General features: G+C 47.4%; 1 protein-coding gene across 1 annotated transcript; it reads right to left on the bottom strand.

The window, feature by feature from the left end:
* Positions 1-18,702: 18,702 nt before the first annotated feature.
* LOC141213282 (microtubule-associated serine/threonine-protein kinase 3-like) lies at positions 18,703-19,434 on the bottom strand. Its single transcript, XM_073665171.1, has 3 exons — positions 19,273-19,434; positions 19,058-19,156; positions 18,703-18,833 (listed from the first exon to the last, which is right to left on the bottom strand). The coding sequence occupies exons 1-3, from the start codon at positions 19,415-19,417 to the stop codon at positions 18,703-18,705; spliced, it is 375 nt and encodes a 124-aa protein (XP_073521272.1). The 5' UTR covers positions 19,418-19,434.
* Between the last annotated feature and the right edge of the window lie 1,829 nt (positions 19,435-21,263).

Genomic DNA, 21,263 nt, shown 5'->3' with positions numbered 1-21,263 from the left:
GTGACACACTTTTTCTCTCCGGCTCGGTTCATGATTGGATTAGGCTCCCTATATAACATCTGGCGTTCCCCTCCCTGGCACGACCCCTGAGGAAGTGTTGATGAAACGCGCGTCGGGGTGGAGGGACGCGTGCTTACCCTGCCTAGAAGCTGCCATTCTAACCAGGTATTTCTTTCTCATGATGTGTTGAGCTGTTTTGTCTATTTGTGGACAGTGCCACTATTACACTATAGTTATTCTATGGGACCGTACCCAGCCTCTTTTATGTACCCAGTCTCCCCTGATAGATATACTAACATTATTAACTGCTATATGCATTAGTTTCTTTGAGGCTGGAAACAATACGTTATATTTATCTAAGCACTTTGCACTTTTTTTCTGGACAGTCGACTCTATATCATCATATGCACTGCCGCTTTACATTTTATAGGCGTATCTCAAACTCATCAGTGATAGTCTAGTGACCGTTATAATAGCATATGCATTTCTTTCTTTCTATTTTTGCCACATGAGCGGTTATTCAGGTTGAAATGTTTTGCAATGCATTTGTATAGTCGCATTATTTCAGTAATGGGGTAATATATGGTTATTACTCTTGCTGCGCAGATATAGAATCATAGAATCATAGAATGGTAGAGTTGGAAGGGACCTCCTGGGTCATCTGGTTCAACCCCCTGCTCAAAGCAGGATTCACTAGATCATCTCAGACAGATGTCTGTCCAGCCTCTGTTTGAAGACATCCATTGAAGGGGAACTCACCACCTCTCGTGGCAGCCTGTTCCACTCATTAATCACCCTAACTGTCAAAAAGTTTTTTCTAATATCTAATCTGTGTCTCCTCCCATTTAGTTTCATCCCATTGCTTCTAGTCTTTCCTTGTGCAAATGAGAATAAAGATGATCCTTCTACAATGTGACAGCCCTTGACATATTTGTAGACAGCTATTAAGTCTCCTCTCAGTCTTCTTTTTTGCAAGCTAAACATTCCCAAATCCTGCAACCGTTCCTCATAGGACATGGTTTGCAGACCAGTCACCATTCTGGTCGCTCTTCTCTGAACTTGCTCCAGTTTGTCTATGTCTTTTTTAAAATGTGGTGCCCAAAACTGTACACAGTATTCCAGATGAGGTCTGACCAAAGAGGAGTAAAGACCGATAATGACTTCACGTGATCTAGACTGTATGCTTCTGTTAATACATCCCAGAATTGTATTTGCCTTTTTTGCTGCTGCATCACACTGTTGACTCATGTTCAGTCTATGATCTATTAGTATACCTAAGTCTTTTTCACATGTACTGTTGCTTAGCTCTATTCCTCCCATTCTGTATATGCTTTTTTCATTTTTATTGCCCAGATGTAGTACTTTGCATTTTTCCCTGTTAAAAAACATTCTGTTGGTTGCTGCCCACTGCTCCAGTTTATTTAAGTCTTTTTGAATCCTCTCTCTCTCTTCTCTAGTATTAGCTATCCCTCCTAGCTTTGTGTCATCAGCAAATTTAATCAGTTTACCCTCAATTCCTTCAGGAATAGGGTACAGCATTTGTTTGTCCCTCACATTTGAGGCTCCTGGTATTTTAATTATTGTTATTTTATGTTCTAATAAAATTATATTGTTAATATTATTTGAAGTGTTCATGTTTTTGTTTATCCTACCAGGGTTCTGGTTATAGCAGAATCAATTTTTGATATATATAAAGTCAAAAGTTTACATACATTTCATTAGTATTTGGTACCATCACCCTTAAACTGAATGACTTGGGTCAAACTTTTGGGATATCCTTCCACAAGCTTCTCACAATAGTTGGTCGGAATTTGGACCCATTCCTCCTGGCAAAACTGGTGTAACAGATCCAGGTTTGTAGGTCGCCTTGCTCGCAGCAAGAGTGCCCATAAATTTTCAATAGGATTGCAATCAGAGCTTTGTGATGGCCACGCCAAAACATTGACTTTGTTATTCTTAAGCCACTTTGTTCCCATTTTGTCAATATGTGACACCCCAGGGGTCTGGTTGCCACAGTGATAGAGATATTACGTCTGAGAGCAGGTGGGAGGTCTCTTGGTCAGGAATCCTATGCATGCCACACCTCCTGCCCAGTCCTGGGAGGGGAAGGACTTCCCCTATATAAACCTGGGGCTGAGGCAGGGTTGGGGAGTTCAGAGGGAGAGTTCAGCCAGGAGGGCTGACAGGGAGCTGTGGCTCCGGCTGGGCCCAGCTCCTGGGCCATGCCAGAAGTAGAGACAGAGAAGAGAAGCAGCTATGGGAAGAAACAACAGGAGCTCTGTGGGAGCAGTGTTACAAGGAGTCAGGGGCTGGCAGCTGCAGAGCTCGCCCTGACTGAGAAGATTTCTTACCGGACCCGGAGTCCGAGGCTGTGGGGACTAACTCCTACCCAGCAGCAGAATCCGTCAGGCAGGGGATTTCAGGTCCTCTGGCCAAGAAACCCGAAGGCACGGTCACACGCATGGGACCAGCACCGCCGTCGTGGAGCGGAAGCTACTAGAAGGCCCCGAGTCACCGGCCATACGGGTGAGCACCACACGGTACACTCAGGGACGTGGGCTACTTATACCCGCCTCTAGCAAGGTAGCCAGAAGAGTACAGTTAGTTTGGGAGGCCTACAACTCCGCCTGGTCAGGGGAGATCCCATCTGCTCAAAGACTGACCAGGCCCCAATCGCTAGCCAGTACTCCGGGAGGGTCTATCTTTGTCTCCAGTAAAGACCCTGAACTACACCGTACCGTCTCCGAGTGGTTCCTGCTACCCCCATCATCCACGTCGGCTGCCCTGAGGCCATACCCCTCCCGTTGGGGGTTATACTATCACGCTGCACAATCCTACCACCGGCCTCAGCGGTCTGCCCTGCAGCAGCAGCTCCTTAGCTGTACTCAACGGGTGGCGTAGTCGTCCAACATCTACCGCTGATACAGCGCCACTTAGTCTGACTCCCTGGGCACGGACCGGGTCACCGCCACGAGACTACAACCCTCAACAGATCCGGCTCCGGGTAAGCTCCCGCGTGCGCAACGCTGCGCGACACCGGCCCAGGGGTGCGTCAACTTTTGGCGTAGTCGGCAGGATCTCGTGCCCGCAACCACCGGGTACTGCGTGCCTGAAAAAGACTGTTCAAACTTACCAGTGGTGAAGATTCCCGCCATCCGGCGCCATCTTCTGTCTTCTTCCCGCCATCCGCGAAGTTTTCCCGCCATCCGGCGCCATCTTCTGCCTTCTTCCCGCCATCCGTGGAGTTTTCCCACCGTTGGACGCCATCTTGAAGACGCCGCGCGGGAAGAAGAGGGGCGTGGACTCCGAAAGCGCGCGAGAACTGAAGCCCCGCCTCACGTCCGGACGTTGCGTAAGGTCCTGGAAGGAGCCCAGCAGACGCCGACGTCACAGGAGCGCGACGGAAGGTCCTCAACCCTGACGATCCACTGCGGAGCCGCGGCCTATGGAAGAGGATCATCGCAAGGTAGGCCACGGTCCACTAGGGGGGAGAAGGATGTCGGATACGGAGGAGAGCTTCACCGCTTCAACCCCCGCCAGCGCCACCGCTGTTGCGGTCATGCCTTTCACCATGCCCTATATCCCTTGGGCAGCCTGGCTACCCCAGTACTCAGGGGAGTCACATACCCTGCATGACTTTAGAGAAAAGCTGGATAGCCTCTTCCAGGTGTATCCCCTCACAGAGGAGCAAAACGTGAGCATCCTGGTGGCCCAATTAACCGGGGCAGCCCAAAGGGAGGTAAAGTCCTGGCCACCTGGGAGGAGGACTGTCGCAGAGATACTAACCCAGCTAACCGAGGAGGAGCTGCAGTACTACCAATACGAGGAAAGCCAAGAGGACCCGGACGGGTCTGAGGACTACCCTCAGGAGGGAGCACAAAGAGGACATAGCTACTGAAGGGAAGTAGCGTGAATAAAGAGCTGTAAATAGTTACCCGTAAGGGTACAAGGACTGCTGCTAATTAAAATATGGTCCCCGTTGGGATTAGTGAATTGTTCCCCATGTGCCCCTATCTTAAACCAGGCTGAGGACTGTGAGCAGCCATTCCTTATCCCCACTGGCCGAGGACTGAGAGCGGCCATATCCTGTAAATAATTATGTGTTTCTAGTAATTTATGGGAGTCTTTGGTGGATTTACCGGGAATCCTTTGTACATGGTTGGAGCGTAACCCAGGAATGGACTAAAGACTGTTAAGGACTCGGGGCAGGACAGACCCCTACCTGGTTACGTCTCCCTGTTTTGGTGAAATGGACACCTTGCTTTTCTTCAAAAACTGCACCCGGTTGCGGACACGCCGTGACCATCTTTATGTGTTTTTCTTATTGTATTATTATTGTTTATACCTTGTTATGTTTTTCTAAAAATATGTTTAGTCCCGGAGTACTAAATTTCACTAGGGGGGAATGTGACACCCCAGGGGTCTGGTTGCCACAGTGATAGAGATATTACGTCTGAGAGCAGGTGGGAGGTCTCTTGGTCAGGAATCCTATGCATGCCACACCTCCTGCCCAGTCCTGGGAGGGGAAGGACTTCCCCTATATAAACCTGGGGCTGAGGCAGGGTTGGGGAGTTCAGAGGGAGAGTTCAGCCAGGAGGGCTGACAGGGAGCTGTGGCTCCGGCTGGGCCCAGCTCCTGGGCCATGCCAGAAGTAGAGACAGAGAAGAGAAGCAGCTATGGGAAGAAACAACAGGAGCTCTGTGGGAGCAGTGTTACAAGGAGTCAGGGGCTGGCAGCTGCAGAGCTCGCCCTGACTGAGAAGATTTCTTACCGGACCCGGAGTCCGAGGCTGTGGGGACTAACTCCTACCCAGCAGCAGAATCCGTCAGGCAGGGGATTTCAGGTCCTCTGGCCAAGAAACCTGAAGGCACGGTCACACGCATGGGACCAGCACCGCCGTCGTGGAGCGGAAGCTACTAGAAGGCCCCGAGTCACCGGCCATACGGGTGAGCACCACACGGTACACTCAGGGACGTGGGCTACTTATACCCGCCTCTAGCAAGGTAGCCAGAAGAGTACAGTTAGTTTGGGAGGCCTACAACTCCGCCTGGTCAGGGGAGATCCCATCTGCTCAAGGACTGACCAGGCCCCAATCTCTAGCCAGTACTCCGGGAGGGTCTATCTTTGTCTCCAGTAAAGACCCTGAACTACACCGTACCGTCTCCGAGTGGTTCCTGCTACCCCCATCATCCACGTCGGCTGCCCTGAGGCCATACCCCTCCCGTTGGGGGTTATACTATCACGCTGCACAATCCTACCACCGGCCTCAGCGGTCTGCCCTGCAGCAGCAGCTCCTTAGCTGTACTCAACGGGTGGCATAGTCGTCCAACATCTACCGCTGATACAGCGCCACTTAGTCTGACTCCCTGGGCACGGACCGGGTCACCGCCACGAGACTACAACCCTCAACAGATCCGGCTCCGGGTAAGCTCCCGCGTGCGCAACGCTGCACGACACCGGCCCAGGGGTGCGTCAAATATGCTTCGGGTCATTGTCCATTTGGAATACCCATTTCTGCCCAAGCTTTAACTTCCTGGCTGATGTCTTGAGATGTTGCTTCAGTATTGCCACATAATCTTCTTTTCTCATGGTGTCATCTATTTAGTGAAGTGAACCAGTCCCTCCTGCAGAAAATCAACCCCAGATCATGATGCTGCCACCCCCATGTTTCACAGTTGGGATGGTGTTCTTTGGCTTCCAAGCTTCTCCCTTTTTCCTCCAAACGTAGCGATGGTCATTATGCCAAAAAAGTTCAATTTTAGTTTCATCAGACCACAGACATGTCTCCAAAAATTAAGGTCTTTGTTCCTGTGTGCATTTGCAAACATTAATTTGGCTTTTTTATGTTTCTTTTGGAGTAATGGCTTCTTCCTGGCAGAGTGGCCTTTCAGCCCATGTTAATACAGTACTCGTTTCACTGTGGTTATTGACACAATCTTACCAGCTTCCGCCATCATCTTCACAAGGTCTCTTGCTTTTGTCCTTGGGTTGATATGCACATGTCGGACCAAAGCACGTTCATCTCTGGGACACAGAACCCGTCTCCTTCCTGAGCGATAAGATGGCAGTACATTCCCATCTTGTTTGTACTTGCGTATAATTGTTTGTACAGATGAACGAGGCACCGTCAGGTATCTTGAAATTGTATCTAAGGATGAGTCAGACTTGTGCAAGTCCACAATTCTCTTCCTGATATCTTCGCTGATTTCTTTAGACTTTCCCATGATACTACAGAAATAAGCAGTGTGTTTCAGGTGTGCATTAAAATACATCTACACGTGTGTCTCTAATTAACTCAGATGTTGCCAAAAAAACTATTAGAAGCTTCCAAACACATTACATCATCATATGGGCAGTCCAGAATTGTTTAAAGGCATAGTAATCTTAGTGTGTGTAAACTTTTGACTTTGCAGTAAGTAATAAAAATGACTTAAACATTCTCTCTCTCTCTCATTATTCTGGCATTTGGCAAATTTTAAAAATTATGGTAATCCTAATTGACCTAAAACGGGAAAGGTTTATTCTGATTTCATGTCAGATATTGAGAAAAACATGCAGATGTGTCTTTTTATATAGTGTATGTAAACTTCTGGTTTCAACTGTGTGTGTGTGTGTATGTATATATGTATATATTACACATACAGTTATGGCCGAAAGTGTTCACTCCCTTGAAATTGTTTCAGAAAATGAAGTATTTCTCCCAATTATTGCAGTTACATCTGTTTTGCTATACACACTTTATTTTCTTTGTGTGTATTGCAACAACACAAAAAAAGCAGAAAAAAAGGCAAATTGGACATAATTTCACACACAGCCCCAAAAATGGTCTGAAGAAAATTGTTGGCACCCTCGACTCTAATATTTGGTTGCTCACCCTTTGGAATAAAATAACTGCAATCAATCGCTTCCTATAACCATCAACAAGCTTCTTACACCTCTCAGCTGGAATTTTGACCACTCTTCTTTTGTAAACTGCTCCATGTCTCTCATAGTTGCTGCTACTTCATACCTCTCCAGCGCTATGTTTCCATCCATTTCTGCGGGCTTCTTGAAGTATGTTTTGGGTCATTCTCCTGGAAGAACCATGACCTAGGACGCAAACCCAGCTTTCTGACACTGGGCACTACATTGCGACCCAAAATCCGTTGGTAATCTTCAGATTTCATGATGCCTTGCACACAGTCAAGGCACCCAGTGCATGAGGCAGCAAAACAACCACAAAACGTCTTTGAACTTACACCATATTTGACTGTAGGTAGTGTGTTCTTTTCTTTGTAGGCATTATTCCATTTTCCGTAAACAGTAGAATGATGTGCTTTACCAAAAAGCTCTGTCTTGGTCTCATCTGTCGAAAAGATGCGTTCCCAGAAGGATTTTGGCTTGCATACATTTTGGCACACTTCAGTGTAGCTTTTTATGTCTCTGTGTCAGCAGTGGGGTTCTCTTGGGTCTCCTGCCTTAGCGCTTATTTGCGCTAACACTGATGCACCCTGAGCTTGCAGGACAACTTTGAATTTCTTTGGAACTTGATTGGCACTGCTTATCCATCATCCGGACTATCCTGCGTTGCAACCTTTCATCAATTTTTCTCTTCCATCCACGTCCAGGGAGATTAGCTACAGTGCCATGACTTGTAAGCTTCTTAATTATGTTTCGCACCGTGGACAAAGGGACATCAAGATCTCTGGAGATGGAATTGTAACTTTGAGATTGTTGATATTTTTCAACAATTTTGGTTCTCAAGTACTCAGACAGTTCTCTTCTCTTTCTGTTCTCCATACTTAGTGTGGCACACACAGACACAATGCAAAGATTGAGTCAACTTCTCCACTTTTTATCTGGTTTCAGGTGTGATTTTCATATTGCTCACACCTGTTACTTGCCACAGGTTAGTTTGAATGAGCATCACATGCTTGAAACAAAGTTGTTCACCCACAATTTTGGAAAGGTGCTATCAATTTTGTCCTGCCCATTTTTGGGGTTTTGTATGAAATGATGTCCAGTTTGCCTTTTTTCCTTTTGTTTGTTTTTTTCTTTTGTTCCAATACACACAAAGAATATTAAACATGTGTATAACAAAACATGTGTAATTGCAATAATTTTCTGGGAGAAATACTTCACTTTCTGGAACAATTTCAAGATTGCCAACACTTTCGGCCGTGGCCATATATAGTAGCTGAGTACAGGCGGCTGCTGGGGCCCCTGATACCATTACTATGTGGCCCTTACACCTGATATACAGTGGTGGCCAAAAGTATTGGCACCCCTGCAATTCTGTCAGATAATACTCAGTTTCTTCCTGAAAATGATTGCAATCACAAATTCTTTGGTATTATTATCTTCATTTTATTTTCTTGCAAAGAAAATACACAAAAGAGAATGAAACAAAAATCAAATCAATGATCATTTCACACAAAACTCCAAAAATGGGCCAGACAAAAGTATTGGCACCCTCAGTCTAATACTTGGTTGCACAACCTTTAGCCAAAATAACTGCGAACAACCGCTTCCGGTAACCATCAATGAGTTTCTTACAATGCTCTGCTGGAATTGTAGACCATTCTTCTTTGGCAAACTGCTCCAGGTCCCTGATATTTGAAGGGTGCCTTCTCCAAACTGCCATTTTGAGATCTCTCCACAGGTGTTCTATGGGATTCAGGTCTGGACTCATTGCTGGCCACCTTAGAAGTCTCCAGTGCTTTCTCTAAAACCATTTTATAGTGCTTTTGGAAGTGTGTTTTGGGTCATTGTCCTGCTGGAAGACCCATGACCTCTGAGGGAGACCCAGGTTTCTCACACTGGGCCCTACATTATGCTGCAAACTTTGTTGGTAGTCTTCAGACTTCATAATGCCATGCACACGGTCAATCAGTCCAGTGCCAGAGGCAGCAAAGCAACCCCAAAACATCAGGGAACCTCCGCCATGTTTGACTGTAGGGACCGTGTTCTTTTCTTTGAATGCCTCTTTTTTTTCCCTGTACACTCTATGTTGATGCTTTTTCCCAAAAATCTCTACTTTTGTCTCATCTGACCAAAGAACATTCTTCCAAAACGTTTTAGGCTTTCTCAGGTAAGTTTTGGCAAACTCCAGCCTGGCTTTTTTATGTCTCGGGGTAAGAAGTGGGGTCTTCCTGGGTATCCTACCATACAGTCCCTTTTCATTCAGACGCCGACGGATAGTACGGGTTGACACTGTTGTACCCTCGGACTGCAGGGCAGCTTGAACTTGTTTGGATGTTAGTCGAGGTTCTTTATCCACCATCCGCACAATCTTGCGTTGAAATCTCTTGTCAATTTTTCTTTTCCGTCCACATCTAGATAGGTTAGCCACAGTGCCATGGGCTTTACACTTCTTGATGACACTGCGCACGGAAGACACAGGAACATTCAGGTCTTTGGAGATGGACTTGTAGCCTTGAGATTGCTCATGCTTCCTCACAATTTGGTTTCTCAAGTCCTCAGACAGTTCTTTTGTCTTCTTTCTTTTCTCCATGCTCAATGTGGTACACACAAGGACACAGGACAGAGGCTGAGTCAACTTTAATCTGTTAGAACCCTCCTGTTAGTTTTTGCTATCTTGTGTTTTGCGGTCACGTGACTAGCTGCCTATATATTCCAGCTCCGCCCTTCTGGCTTTGCTGGACTTCAGTGTTTTTTGCCTGTCTCTCTAGCCAGGTGCTTCGGTGCCTATCTCTGTCTAGTTTGCTTGGTCCTCTGGACCTCTAGTACTTTTTGTTCAGTTTGTATTTTTGCTCTGCAACAACTTCTGTTAGGAGGATTCCATTTTTTGTCCCAGTCCTTAGCTCTTTTAGGGACCCCTCCCTTTATTCTATAGGTCTCTGTTCAGACTAGCCGAGGACGAAGGCGGGTCTGTTCACAAGGAACAGGCTGCCCGCTACATCGTAGGGATTCAGCTTAGTCTTACTGTAGGGACAGCTTTTCCCTTTCTTTCCTTAGTTTATGTTGCAGATCATAACATAATCCATGTTAACTGGCTGCAAGTGTGATTTAGTTATTGCCAATTGTATCCAATTTGGCTTTAGGACAATTCTTTTTGTGTTTTTTCATTGAAGACAAATTAAATGAAGATAATAAGACCAAAGAATTTGTGATTGCAATCATTTTCAGGAAGAAACTGAGTATTATCTGACAGAATTGCAGGGGTGCCAATACTTTTGGCCACCACTGTATAGGAGCTGAGTACAGGCGGCTGCTGGGGCCCCTGATACCATTACTATGTGGCCCTTACACCTGATATATAGGAGCTGAGTACAGGCGGCTGCCGGGGCCCCTGATACCATTACTATGTGGCCATTACACCTGATATATAGGAGCTGAGTACAGGCGGCTGCTGGGGCCCCTGATACCATTACTATGTGGCCCTTACACCTGATATATAAGGGCTGAGTACAGGCGGCTGCTGGGGCCCCTGATACCATTACTATGTGGCCCTTACACCTGATATATAGGAGCTGAGTACAGGCGGCTGCCGGGGCCCCTGATACCATTACTATGTGGCCCTTACACCTGATATATAGGAGCTGAGTACAGGCGGCTGCTGGGGCCCCTGATACCATTACTATGTGGCCCTTACACCTGATATATAAGGGCTGAGTACAGGCGGCTGCTGGGGCCCCTTATACCATTACTATGTGGCCCTTACAACTGATATATAGGAGCTGAGTACAGGCGGCTGCTGGGGCCCATGATACCATTACTATGTGGCCCTTACACCTGATATATAGGAGCTGAGTACAGGCGGCTGCTGGGGCCCCTGATACCATTACTATGTGGCCCTTACACCTGATATATAGGAGCTGAGTACAGGCGGCTGCCGGGGCCCCTGATACCATTACTATGTGGCCCTTACACCTGATATATAGGAGCTGAGTACAGGCGGCTGCTGGGGCCCCTGATACCATTACTATGTGGCCCTTACACCTGATATATAGGAGCTGAGTACAGGCGGCTGCCGGGGCCCCTGATACCATTACACTGGTGCCTTGTTATTAGGTCAATTCCATTATAAAACATTGTATCCGTCATTGTTGAGCTCTGCTGGGACTCTGTATCCCGCCTGCATTGCATAATGGGGCCCCTGAATACTCTGCACATAAGGGCCCATAGCTCTAATTATGTTGTTTGCAATAGTCGCCCTCCTGCCACCCTGTAATATCGGGTCCCTGCCTGGTGTGCCCCCTATGACTTAATGTCCCCCTGTACGACAGAGGGCACATTCACTCTGTCTGGACCATTATAGTCTATGGCCACGTCAGATCATATGCCCGAATCCCGTTCAGGTAAAGGCTGCAGCCACCGCAGCCATGCTGCCTTCAGTGCCCCGCTCCTCCGCCACTGCCATTCCCCCCACCACCCAGAGCCACAGTATATATATATATATATATATATATATATATATATATACACTACTCAAAAAATAAAGGGAACCCTTAAACAACAGAATATAACTCCAAGTAAATCAAACTTCTGTGAAATCAAACTGTCCACTTAGGAAGCAACACTGATTGACGATCAATTTCACATGCTGTTGTGCAAATGGAATAGACAATAGATGGAAATTATTGGCAATTATCAAAACACTCTCAATAAAGGAGTGGTTCTGCAGGTGGGGACCACAGACAACATCTCAGTACCAATGCTTTCTGGCTGATGTTTTGGTCACTTTTGAATGTTGGTTGTGCTTTCACACTCGTGGTAGCTTGAGATGGACTCTACAACCCACAGAAGTTGCTCAGGTAGTGCAGCTCTTCCAGGATGGCACATCAATGCGAGCTGTGGAAAGAAGGTTTGCTGTGTCTGTCAGCGTAGTGTCCAGAGGCTGAAGGCACTACCAGGAGACAGGCCAGTACACCAGGAGACGTGGAGGGAGCCGTAGGAGGGCAACAACCCAGCAGCAGGACCGCTACCTCCGCCTTTGTGCAAGGAGGAACAGGAGGATCACTGCCAAAGCCCTGCAAAATGACCTCCAGCTGACCACAAATGTGGATGTGTCTGCAAAAACGGTTAGAAACCAACTTCATAAGGGTGGTATGAGGGCCCGACGTCCACAGATGGGGGTTGTACTCACAGCCCAACACCGTGCAGGACGCTTGGCATTTGCCACAGAACACCAGGATTGGCAAAGTGGCAACTGGCGCCCTGTGCTCTTCACAGATGAAAGCAGGTTCACACTGAGCACATGTGACAGACGTGACAGAGTCTGGAGACACCGTGGAGAACGATCTGCTGCCTGCAACATCCTTCAGCATGACCGGTTTGGCAGTAGGTGAGTAATGGTGTGGGGTGGCATTTCTTTGGAGGGCCGCACAGCCCTCCATGTGCTCGCCAGAGGTAGCCTGACTGCCATTAAGTACTGAGATGAGATCCTCAGACCCCTTGTGAGACCATATGCTGGTGCGGTTGGCCCTGGGTTCCTCCTAATGCAGGACAATGCCAGACCTCATGTGGCTGGAGTGTGTCAGCAGTTCCTGCAAGATGAAGGCATTGAAGTTATGGACTGGCCCGCCCGTTCCCCAGACCTGAATCCGATTGAGCACATCTGGGACATCATGTCTTGCTCCCTGGGACCCGTTCAAGATCCGGAAGGGAGCGAAACGGCCATCGTCCTCTCTCTCACTCCCCCGCACACCCTTAGGGGTCTCCATCCTATGCCGCCAGACAACATGTACTGTTAGTACTAATAAAGGACATCTTCGGAACTTTTGTTGAGTGCTACCTTTATTTTTGCTTCTGCATTACTAGACTGTTTACTTGGACATGCACCACCATGTATCCGGGAGTTTCATTTCATTGAATGAGAGGTGTATTTAAAGCAGAGGTGGTGCCGGATTTCTTCTCTTTTATTGCTCATTTGACATGTCTTGCTCCATGCACCAATGTCACGTTGCACCACAGACTGTCCAGGAGTTGGCGGATGCTTTAGTCCAGGTCTGGCAGGAGATCCCACAGGAGACCATCTGCAACCTCATCAGGAGCATGCCCAGGCGTTGTAGGGAGGTCATACAGGCACGTGGAGGCCACACACAATACTGAGCCTCATCAGGAGCATGCCCAGGCGTTGTAGGGAGGTCATACAAGCACGTGGAGGCCACACACAATACTCAGCCTCATCAGGAGCATGCCCAGGCGTTGTAGGGAGGTCATACAGGCACGTGGAGGCCACACACAATACTCAGCCTCATCAGGAGCATGCCCAGGCGTTGTAGGGAGGTCATACAGGCACGTGGAGGCCACACACAATACTCAGCCTCATCAGGAGCATGCCCAGGCGTTGTAGGGTTGTCATACAGGCACGTGGAGGCCACACACAATACTCAGCATCATCAGGAGCATGCCCAGGCGTTGTAGGGAGGTCATACAGGCACGTGGAGGCCACACACAATACTCAGCCTCATCAGGAGCATGCCCAGGCGTTGTAGGGAGGTCATACAGGCACGTGGAGGTCACACACAATACTGAGACTCATTTTGACTTTTTTTAAGGATATTACATCAAAGTTGGATCAGCCTGTAGTGTGTTTTTCCACTTTAATTTTGGGGGTGACTCCAAATCCAGGCCTCCATTGGTTAATAAATTTGATTTCCATTGATGATTTTTGTGTGATTTTGTTGTCAGAACAAAGTATTCAATGAGAATATTTCATTCATTCAGATCTAGGATGTGTTATTTGATTGTTCCCTTTATTTTTTTGAGCAGTGTGTATATAAATATACCAGGATGGGGGATATTAACAGAATTGGGGGACATTACCCCTATAACAGTGTAAGCAGCAGACCCCCTCCCCCTTAACAGGGCATAATGACCACATTTTTTGCTTACATTTTTTTTCTATTTACCTACTCTAAAACCTAGGTACGTCTTATGGTCCGGTGCGTCTTATAGTCCGAAAAATTCGGTATATGCATTCAGTATATATATACTACTAGCTATTGAACCCGTTCTACGCCCGGGTGGACAGCATTTTTATTGGTATATGGTCTCCCATGCTGGTATGTGCTGCCCCCCTCCTTGTATTTGTGCTGTCCCCATCCTGTCCCCACCATCCAATCCTGGTATGCGTGGTACACCTCACCCCCAATCCTGGTATGCTTGACACCCCTCACCCCCAATCCTGGTATGCGTGGCACCCCTCACCCCCAATCCTGGTATGCGTGGCACCCCTCACGCCCTATCCTGGTATGCGTGGCACCCCTCATCCCCAATCCTGGTATACGTGGCACCCCTCATCCCTATCCTGGTATGCGTGGCACCCCTCATCCCTATCCTGGTATGTATGGTACCCCTCATCACTATCCTGGTGTGTATGGTATCCCTCATCCTGGTATGCATGGTACGCCATCCCTCATCCCGGTATGCATGGCACTCCATCCCTCATCCCCAATCCCGGTATGCGTGGCACCCCTCATCCTCAATCCCGGCATGCGTGGCACCCCTCATCCCCAATCCCGGCATGCGTGGCACCCCTCATCCCCAATCCCGGCATGCGTGGCACCCCTCATCCCCAATCCCGGCATGAGTGGCACCCCTCATCCCAATCCTTGTATGTGTGGCACCCCTCATCCCCAATCCCGGTATGCGTGGCACCCCTCATCCCCAATCCCGGTATACATGGCACCCCTCATCCCCAATCCCGGTATGTGTGGCACCCCTCATCCCCAATCCCGGTATGCGTGGCACCCCTCATCCCTAATCCCGGTATGCGTGGCACCCCTCACCCCCAATCCCGGTATGCATGGCACCCCTCACCCCCCAATCCCGGTATGCGTGGCACCCCTCATCCCCAATCCCGGTATGCGTGGCACCCCTCATCCCCCAATACCAATATGCGTGGCAACCCTCATCCCCAATCCCAGTATGCGTGGCACCCCTCATCCCCAATCCCGGTATGCATGGCACCCCTCATCCCCAATCCCGGTATGCGTGGCACCCCTCACCCTCAATCCTGGTATGCATGGTCCCCTCACCCCCCAATCCTGGTATGCGTGTTACCCCTCACCCCCCAATCCTGTTATGCGTGTTACCCCTCACCCCCCAATCCTGGTATGCGTGGCACCCCTCACTCCCCAATCCTGGTATGCGTGGCACCCCTAACCCCCCAAATCCTGGTATGCGTGGTACCCCTCACCGCCCAATCCTGGTATGTGTGGCACTCCTCACCCCCCAATCCTGGTATGTGTGGCACCCCTCACCGCCCAATGTTGGTATGCGTGGTACCCCTCACCCCCAATCGTGGTATGTGTGTTACCCCTCACCCCCCAAATCCTAGTATGCGTGGTACACCTCACCCCACAATCCTGGTATGTGTGGTACCCCTCACCCCCAATCTTGGTATGCGTGGTACCCCTCACCCCCAATCCTGGTATGTGTGGTACCCCTCACCTCCCAATCCTGGTATATGTGGTACCCCTCACCCCCCAATCCTGATATATGCATGGTCCCCTCACCCCACAATCCTGTTATGTGTGGCCCCCTCATCCCTTTCACACTGTACACACATACACAAAAAAAAACAGTTATACTCACCTTTCTTCTCTGTACTCCAGCACTGCTGCGTCCTCTTCTGCCGGAGGCCGAGGGAGAAGTGCGGCGCTGGAGCACCGCGCTGTCCGGCGCCATTTTTCTGAAGACACACTGTAAATGTGTCTTCAGTAAAATGGCGCCGGATAGCGCAATGCGCATGCGTCGATCTGACGCCTTCACTCCGCCCCCGGTCTCCAGCGAAGAGAGGCGCCGCGACAACGCTCCTCCCGGTCAGGTAAGTATGTAAGTATGGCGCCGGAGATCGCGGTATGCGTTCAGTGTCTACGCATCCCGCGATCTCCGGCGCCATACACCTCCTCTTACCTGTAACGGCTGGATGCCTGCTTCTCTCTGGAGCCAGGCTGCGCATCACACATGCGCAGTCTATCGAAGCTTCAGACAGAGACACGCATGCCGCCTTATATATACTATGGTAGATCGGCCCACTCAGTTGCACACAGAAGTAGCCACCGGAGCACTGTCTCCTTAAGTCTCTCACTGGTTTATTTGAAGATGCTGCATAAGCCAGTGAAGAGTTAGCAAAAATAAATACGTGCTTTCTGACCTAAGGAAAAACAAAACATAACATACAGCCGTGTTGCTGTGGGGATCTGCCCGCTCAGGAGAACAACCATCCACTAGTTCAGCTTTTCCTTCTCAGGACACAAAGCGCTGGAGTTCCTCTCTACAGCCCTACTGAACACTGAATGCCTTAGAAGGCCGTCTATATATATCCTAGTCCTCACCCAGGTTTGGAGATATGATGAATGACCTCCCAACCCGTTCTATGGTCGTTCACAAAAACCCAGCCCTTAAAATGGCCGATTAATCCCTCTCAACACATAGTGTGCTGGTGTAAAACTTATGGGTTTCAAATCACTGAAGCTAATAGCCTCAGTGAAACATACCTCCCCTCCAGCACTTTGCCAGTGACTTTGTCACCATGTATATATAATCAGCATACTGTATATATATTATAAGCATACTGTATATATCCTTTTAAAAGCAGAAGTGTTAATAAATTATTTTTATCAGTTAACAAAATGCAGAGTAAAGTTTGATGGATGAACCAAGATCTCAGTAATAATAATTGTATTTTTTTTTTATTAATAATAGGATAGAAGGGAGGGACAAAACCAGGAACAGAATCAGTAGGCAAACTTATAATCAGGAAAACAGCCGGGGTCAGATACCAGGTGATCAGTAACCGCCACGTCTGCGAGCAGTATGAATACCGCGGAGCCTGGTGACAGAGGTGATACTGAGATTGTCCCGGCAGAGATGTAACAGTCAGAAGGCCACCGGTAGATGGTGAAGGTCCTTCTGTACAGCTCCAGCAGTGATGGTGGATCTGCTGGACTTCAGGGAGCTGGATGCGGAGGTTTACCGTCTTTTAGATGTCTCTAGGGGAACGGTGACAACACGCAAATACGCGAGCAGCCCTGGATAATCCACGCCGGCAGGATGATAGGATCCGGCGGAAGATGGAACCTATGAGAAGAGAAGGAAATATAATGTAAGTGATGGGACTCCATATGACATGATACTACTGTGCGGTCACTGTGGCCGGACGGCAGAGGAATCTCATCACACAGAGGTCAGGGATCATCGTCAGCCATCATACATGTGACAATCCCATCTCCGACAGATGACATCTGCTCCACATGAATTATTCTCACTGACGACATCACACAACATGGAGATGACTCTCACACTTACCTCGTCTCTTTTTCCCCTTTTTCCCATTTTCTGATTTTTCGTCATCAGCTTGAAATTCTGATCAGAAAAAAGAAAAAACAACAACTCACTAAAGACATATTGTTATGGGGTCTGCATTGTATCGCTCCTGTATATAGTATATAGATTGTTCTAGTCCTGTCCCCTATAGTCCTGATAATCTGGTATTACACAATAGGGCAGAATAAGTCCTATATACCGGACATGACCTAATATGAGGGGCATTAGATGTGTCACTAATATGGAGCAGTGAGCGCCCTGTGTGCCGCCATATGGTGCATACCTAATGAGCGATATTCTACTATAGGAGACGATGTCTCATTATGATGACAGAGGTTACTGGATGCAACAATGTATCACAGAATCCATGATAATACTGTACAAAGTTACAGAAATGGAGACACAGTATGGGCCCATGGGCAAAGTAATTGGGATCCATGGAACATAGATAACATAGGAGACCTATTACAGAAAAACCATGTGGAAATATTTCACCGTTGATGATAACATTCACATTGTTTGTGCTATAGACATGTACATACCTGACAATGGGGACGAGGACGGCAAGCTGGTTATAGCATCGTCTCTAGCAGATTCAGGAGAAGATCCTTTCTGCCTGTTAGGAAGAAGAAAAACGTGTCAATCACAAGTAAATTCAGTATAAAAGGGATTGTCTCACTAGAAGAACCCCAACTATAAGGCCTAATAGGACATATGAAAGTCATAGTGGGGAAGTCTCCTGCTCAAAACGACCTTCTATGGAGCAGAGCGGAAAACAACTACCAATAATGGCCGGCATGTAATACTACATCTGTCCCACAATGTGGGCAATACTAACAATGCCTGACCGGCAGCAATTATGGGCTGTTATCTCCAGCGGATTCTGAAGCCAAAAGCGCAATGACCGCTGATCATGTGGCGGTGGATGCTGCATTCGATATGATGGTATTTATGTCCTATATTTGGTGTTGTGCACATATATTAGTCTGGAGCTCCCAGTAATGACTCCACAATCTACTTACATTTCTGAGATGTTTCTGCTGGATGCTGGGGTACACTCTGGAGGGGACTTGATAACGGTGGTACAGAGCTAAATAAGGACAAAAATAAGATATGAAATTCTATTTTTTACTTTTAGAGGTCTTTTTATGTATTCTGGATTTATTGATCACTTACTTTAGAAAGCCTTTTAGAGGATGTTGTAAAATTTTGGAAGAAAAGGCTCTCATTATCCTCACTTGTGTCCTCCTCCTCTGAGACAATAGGCTTGTCTGAATCAGCGTGATCTACAATACATAGGTAATGAAGTGTTATTAGTGGTTGTCAGTATAACACAGTCACCATTTATCACTACTATTAATGGGAACCGATTGTCACATATTATGGAAGATGAGACAAACAGCCGCTTAGTCTAGATGATGTCTTCTACTTACTGATAAATAAGCTGGTGTCCATATCTGACACCAGCCGAGGAATGTACTCTGGCTTCTGACTTAGAAGGTTTTCAAATTCTAAGTCACTCAGGAATGGATAACTCTTGATCTCAAATGCTCCTCCTGGAAAAAGAAAAACAAAAGTGATGCGGACATTGCTAGAGGCTGCTCCATATCTGAACAGTATATCTTAAGTAATGACAAAACCGAAGGAAACAAACTAAAAGTTATATTATGGAGAACTAGAAATAGGCAAGCAGATAGAGGAGTGCTGATCCTCATGGACAGGAGCGATGAGTCCTCGTTGTAAAAAGTGAATATTAATACTAATACAGTATATCAGTTACCTGTCCCAAGTCTTTGTGCAGGATTTGTTCTGAGCAGGTCATTAATGAGGTCCTGAGCATCGGGGGGAGGAGAGCGATCCCAATCCCAAATTATGTCTCCTGTTATATAGAAAATTACAGAAAATAAAACCTCTGTTTTGGACTGTAAGATAAAGTAGAGGAAATAAGTAAATTCATGTAACCAGTCAAAGCAATGATCGGATTATTCTACTTACCAGTGACAATATTTTTATAGAGCTCAGATAGGGAATCCCCATGAAATGGTACATATCCCACCAGAAACTCATGCAGGATGATCCCCATTGACCACCAGTCCGCAGGTCTTCCATAGCCTTTCTTCAGGATGATTTCTGGGGCCATGTAGAGCGGGGTGCCACAGTCCTGGAAACCAACAGAAGATAAAGATAAGAATCGATGAAATGATTATTATGACAAGTTCTCTACATAAAAAGCCAATGACAGAAGATAAAATATCAGTGGAAAAGTTCTCTAGAAATGAAGAACGTAGAGAAGAGACAATAGTGTGATGAGATTTGTAAAGAACCATCTAAGTTCCTGTAAGTGATGCCAACCTCATGGTCCTGGAACTCTCTGGCGATGTCCTCCAATGATTCCCTGTGGGTGTTGGTTTCTGGTATCATGACACCAACTTTTGAAATCCCAAAATCGGCGACTTTAATGTGTCCAGCCGGTGTAATCAGGAGGCTGTGAAAGAGAAGATGGTTTTAGTCTCACAGGCTGTGTGGTAATAAATAACTTTCCCCCTTTATTATACTACAGGGGGCACTTACTTCTCTGGTTTCAGGTCTCTATGCAACACACCATAGCTGTGCAGGTATTCCACAGCAAGTATCGCTTCTGCAAAATACAGACGGGCCAAGGGGACAGATAAAGGACCCCTGGTGCTTAGGAGGGTCCCACAGTCTCCACCTATAGAAGAAAGGAAATATGAGCGGTGAGGGGTTTATACAGCAGATCACCACGATGGATCATGAGAAGTGAGCGGAGACATTGGGGCAGGAGAGAATATATACAGATATAATGTATAGAGCACAGAATATTAGTCTGAGGTCATGGTGAGATGTCGTCCATGTCACTAATAGAGTGATGTCTCATCTCGTCTACAGCTGGCGATACTGACGTGCTCAGTGCGGACATACAGGGAGATCACACACATCAATGACTTTCCATAATATCTATAGTAAATGCTCTGCGGGGATGTAACCGTCCACGGGGACAAGTCCTAATGATATGAGCGGTGATAAGATGTCAGCAGACATGGGCTGAATATAATACATGTACATCTCCTACCTCCTACATACTCCATGACCATACACAGGTGAGATCTAGTAGGGAAGGAGCAGAGCATGGAGGCCACAAAGGGACAGTCAGCGAATGTCAGGATGTCCCTCTCCAGATAGGCCCCTTCCACATGTTTTGGAGTATCCAGGTCCCGCTTGGAAATTTTCTTCATAGCGAAGATCTTCTGTGAGTCTTTATGGTGAACTAAGTGGACGGACCTGGAGAGAAGAAGAAACCATGGTTTATAGTGAATCCTTATTAACAGTCCGTCTATAGAAGTCATTATATGATCTTCTGTTCTAATGTTTAATACCAGAAGTCCGACCATTACTGGAAATCCACATCTAGAAATACATGAAATAATACTACATAGACCATCTATGGGAGGGTCTGCACAATGCCACGTCTGCCAGACCCTCACCCAGGTCACATTATCATCTATGGGAAGTCTGCACAATGCCACGTCTGCCAGACCCTCACCCAGGTCACATTATTACCTGTGGGAAGTCTGCACAATGCCACGTCTGCCGGACACTCACTCAGGTCACATTATCACCTGTGGGAGGTCTGCACAATGCCAAGTCTGCCAGACCCTCACCCAGGTCACATTATCACCTGTGGGAGGTCTGCAAAATGCCACATCTTCCACACCCTCACCCAGGTCACATTGTCACCTATGGATGTCTGCACAATGCTACGCCTGCCATACCCTCACCTAGGTCACATTATCAAATATGGGAAGTCTGCACAATGCCACGTCTGCCGGACCCTCACCCAGGTCACATTATCACCTTTCACCTCAGATCATATCCCTATGATAACACTGAATGGCAGAGCACAGAGGCTGAAGCATTGTCATAGGGAACCCTGAGAAATGTGGCTTATGCCAACTGAAATCTCACCC

Source organism: Phyllobates terribilis, unplaced genomic scaffold, assembly GCF_046119375.1.
Source record: "Phyllobates terribilis strain yellow unplaced genomic scaffold, ASM4611937v1 Scaffold_192__1_contigs__length_3615891, whole genome shotgun sequence".
NCBI lineage: Eukaryota > Metazoa > Chordata > Amphibia > Anura > Dendrobatidae > Phyllobates > Phyllobates terribilis.
Note: the sequence above shows the minus strand (reverse complement) of the source record. Positions and strands in the feature narration are given on the sequence as shown.

Excerpts from the sequence above, each read along its gene's own strand:
- LOC141213282 (XM_073665171.1), bottom strand. The coding sequence starts at position 19,417 with ATGGCCCCAGAAATCATCCTGAAGAAAGGCTATGGAAGACCTGCGGAC. Across the intron at positions 19,157-19,272 it reads CTATAAAAATATTGTCACTG|GAGACATAATTTGGGATTGG; the intron begins GTAAGTAGAATA and ends TCTATATAACAG. Across the intron at positions 18,834-19,057 it reads TGCACAAAGACTTGGGACAG|GAGGAGCATTTGAGATCAAG; the intron begins GTAACTGATATA and ends TTCTTTTTCCAG.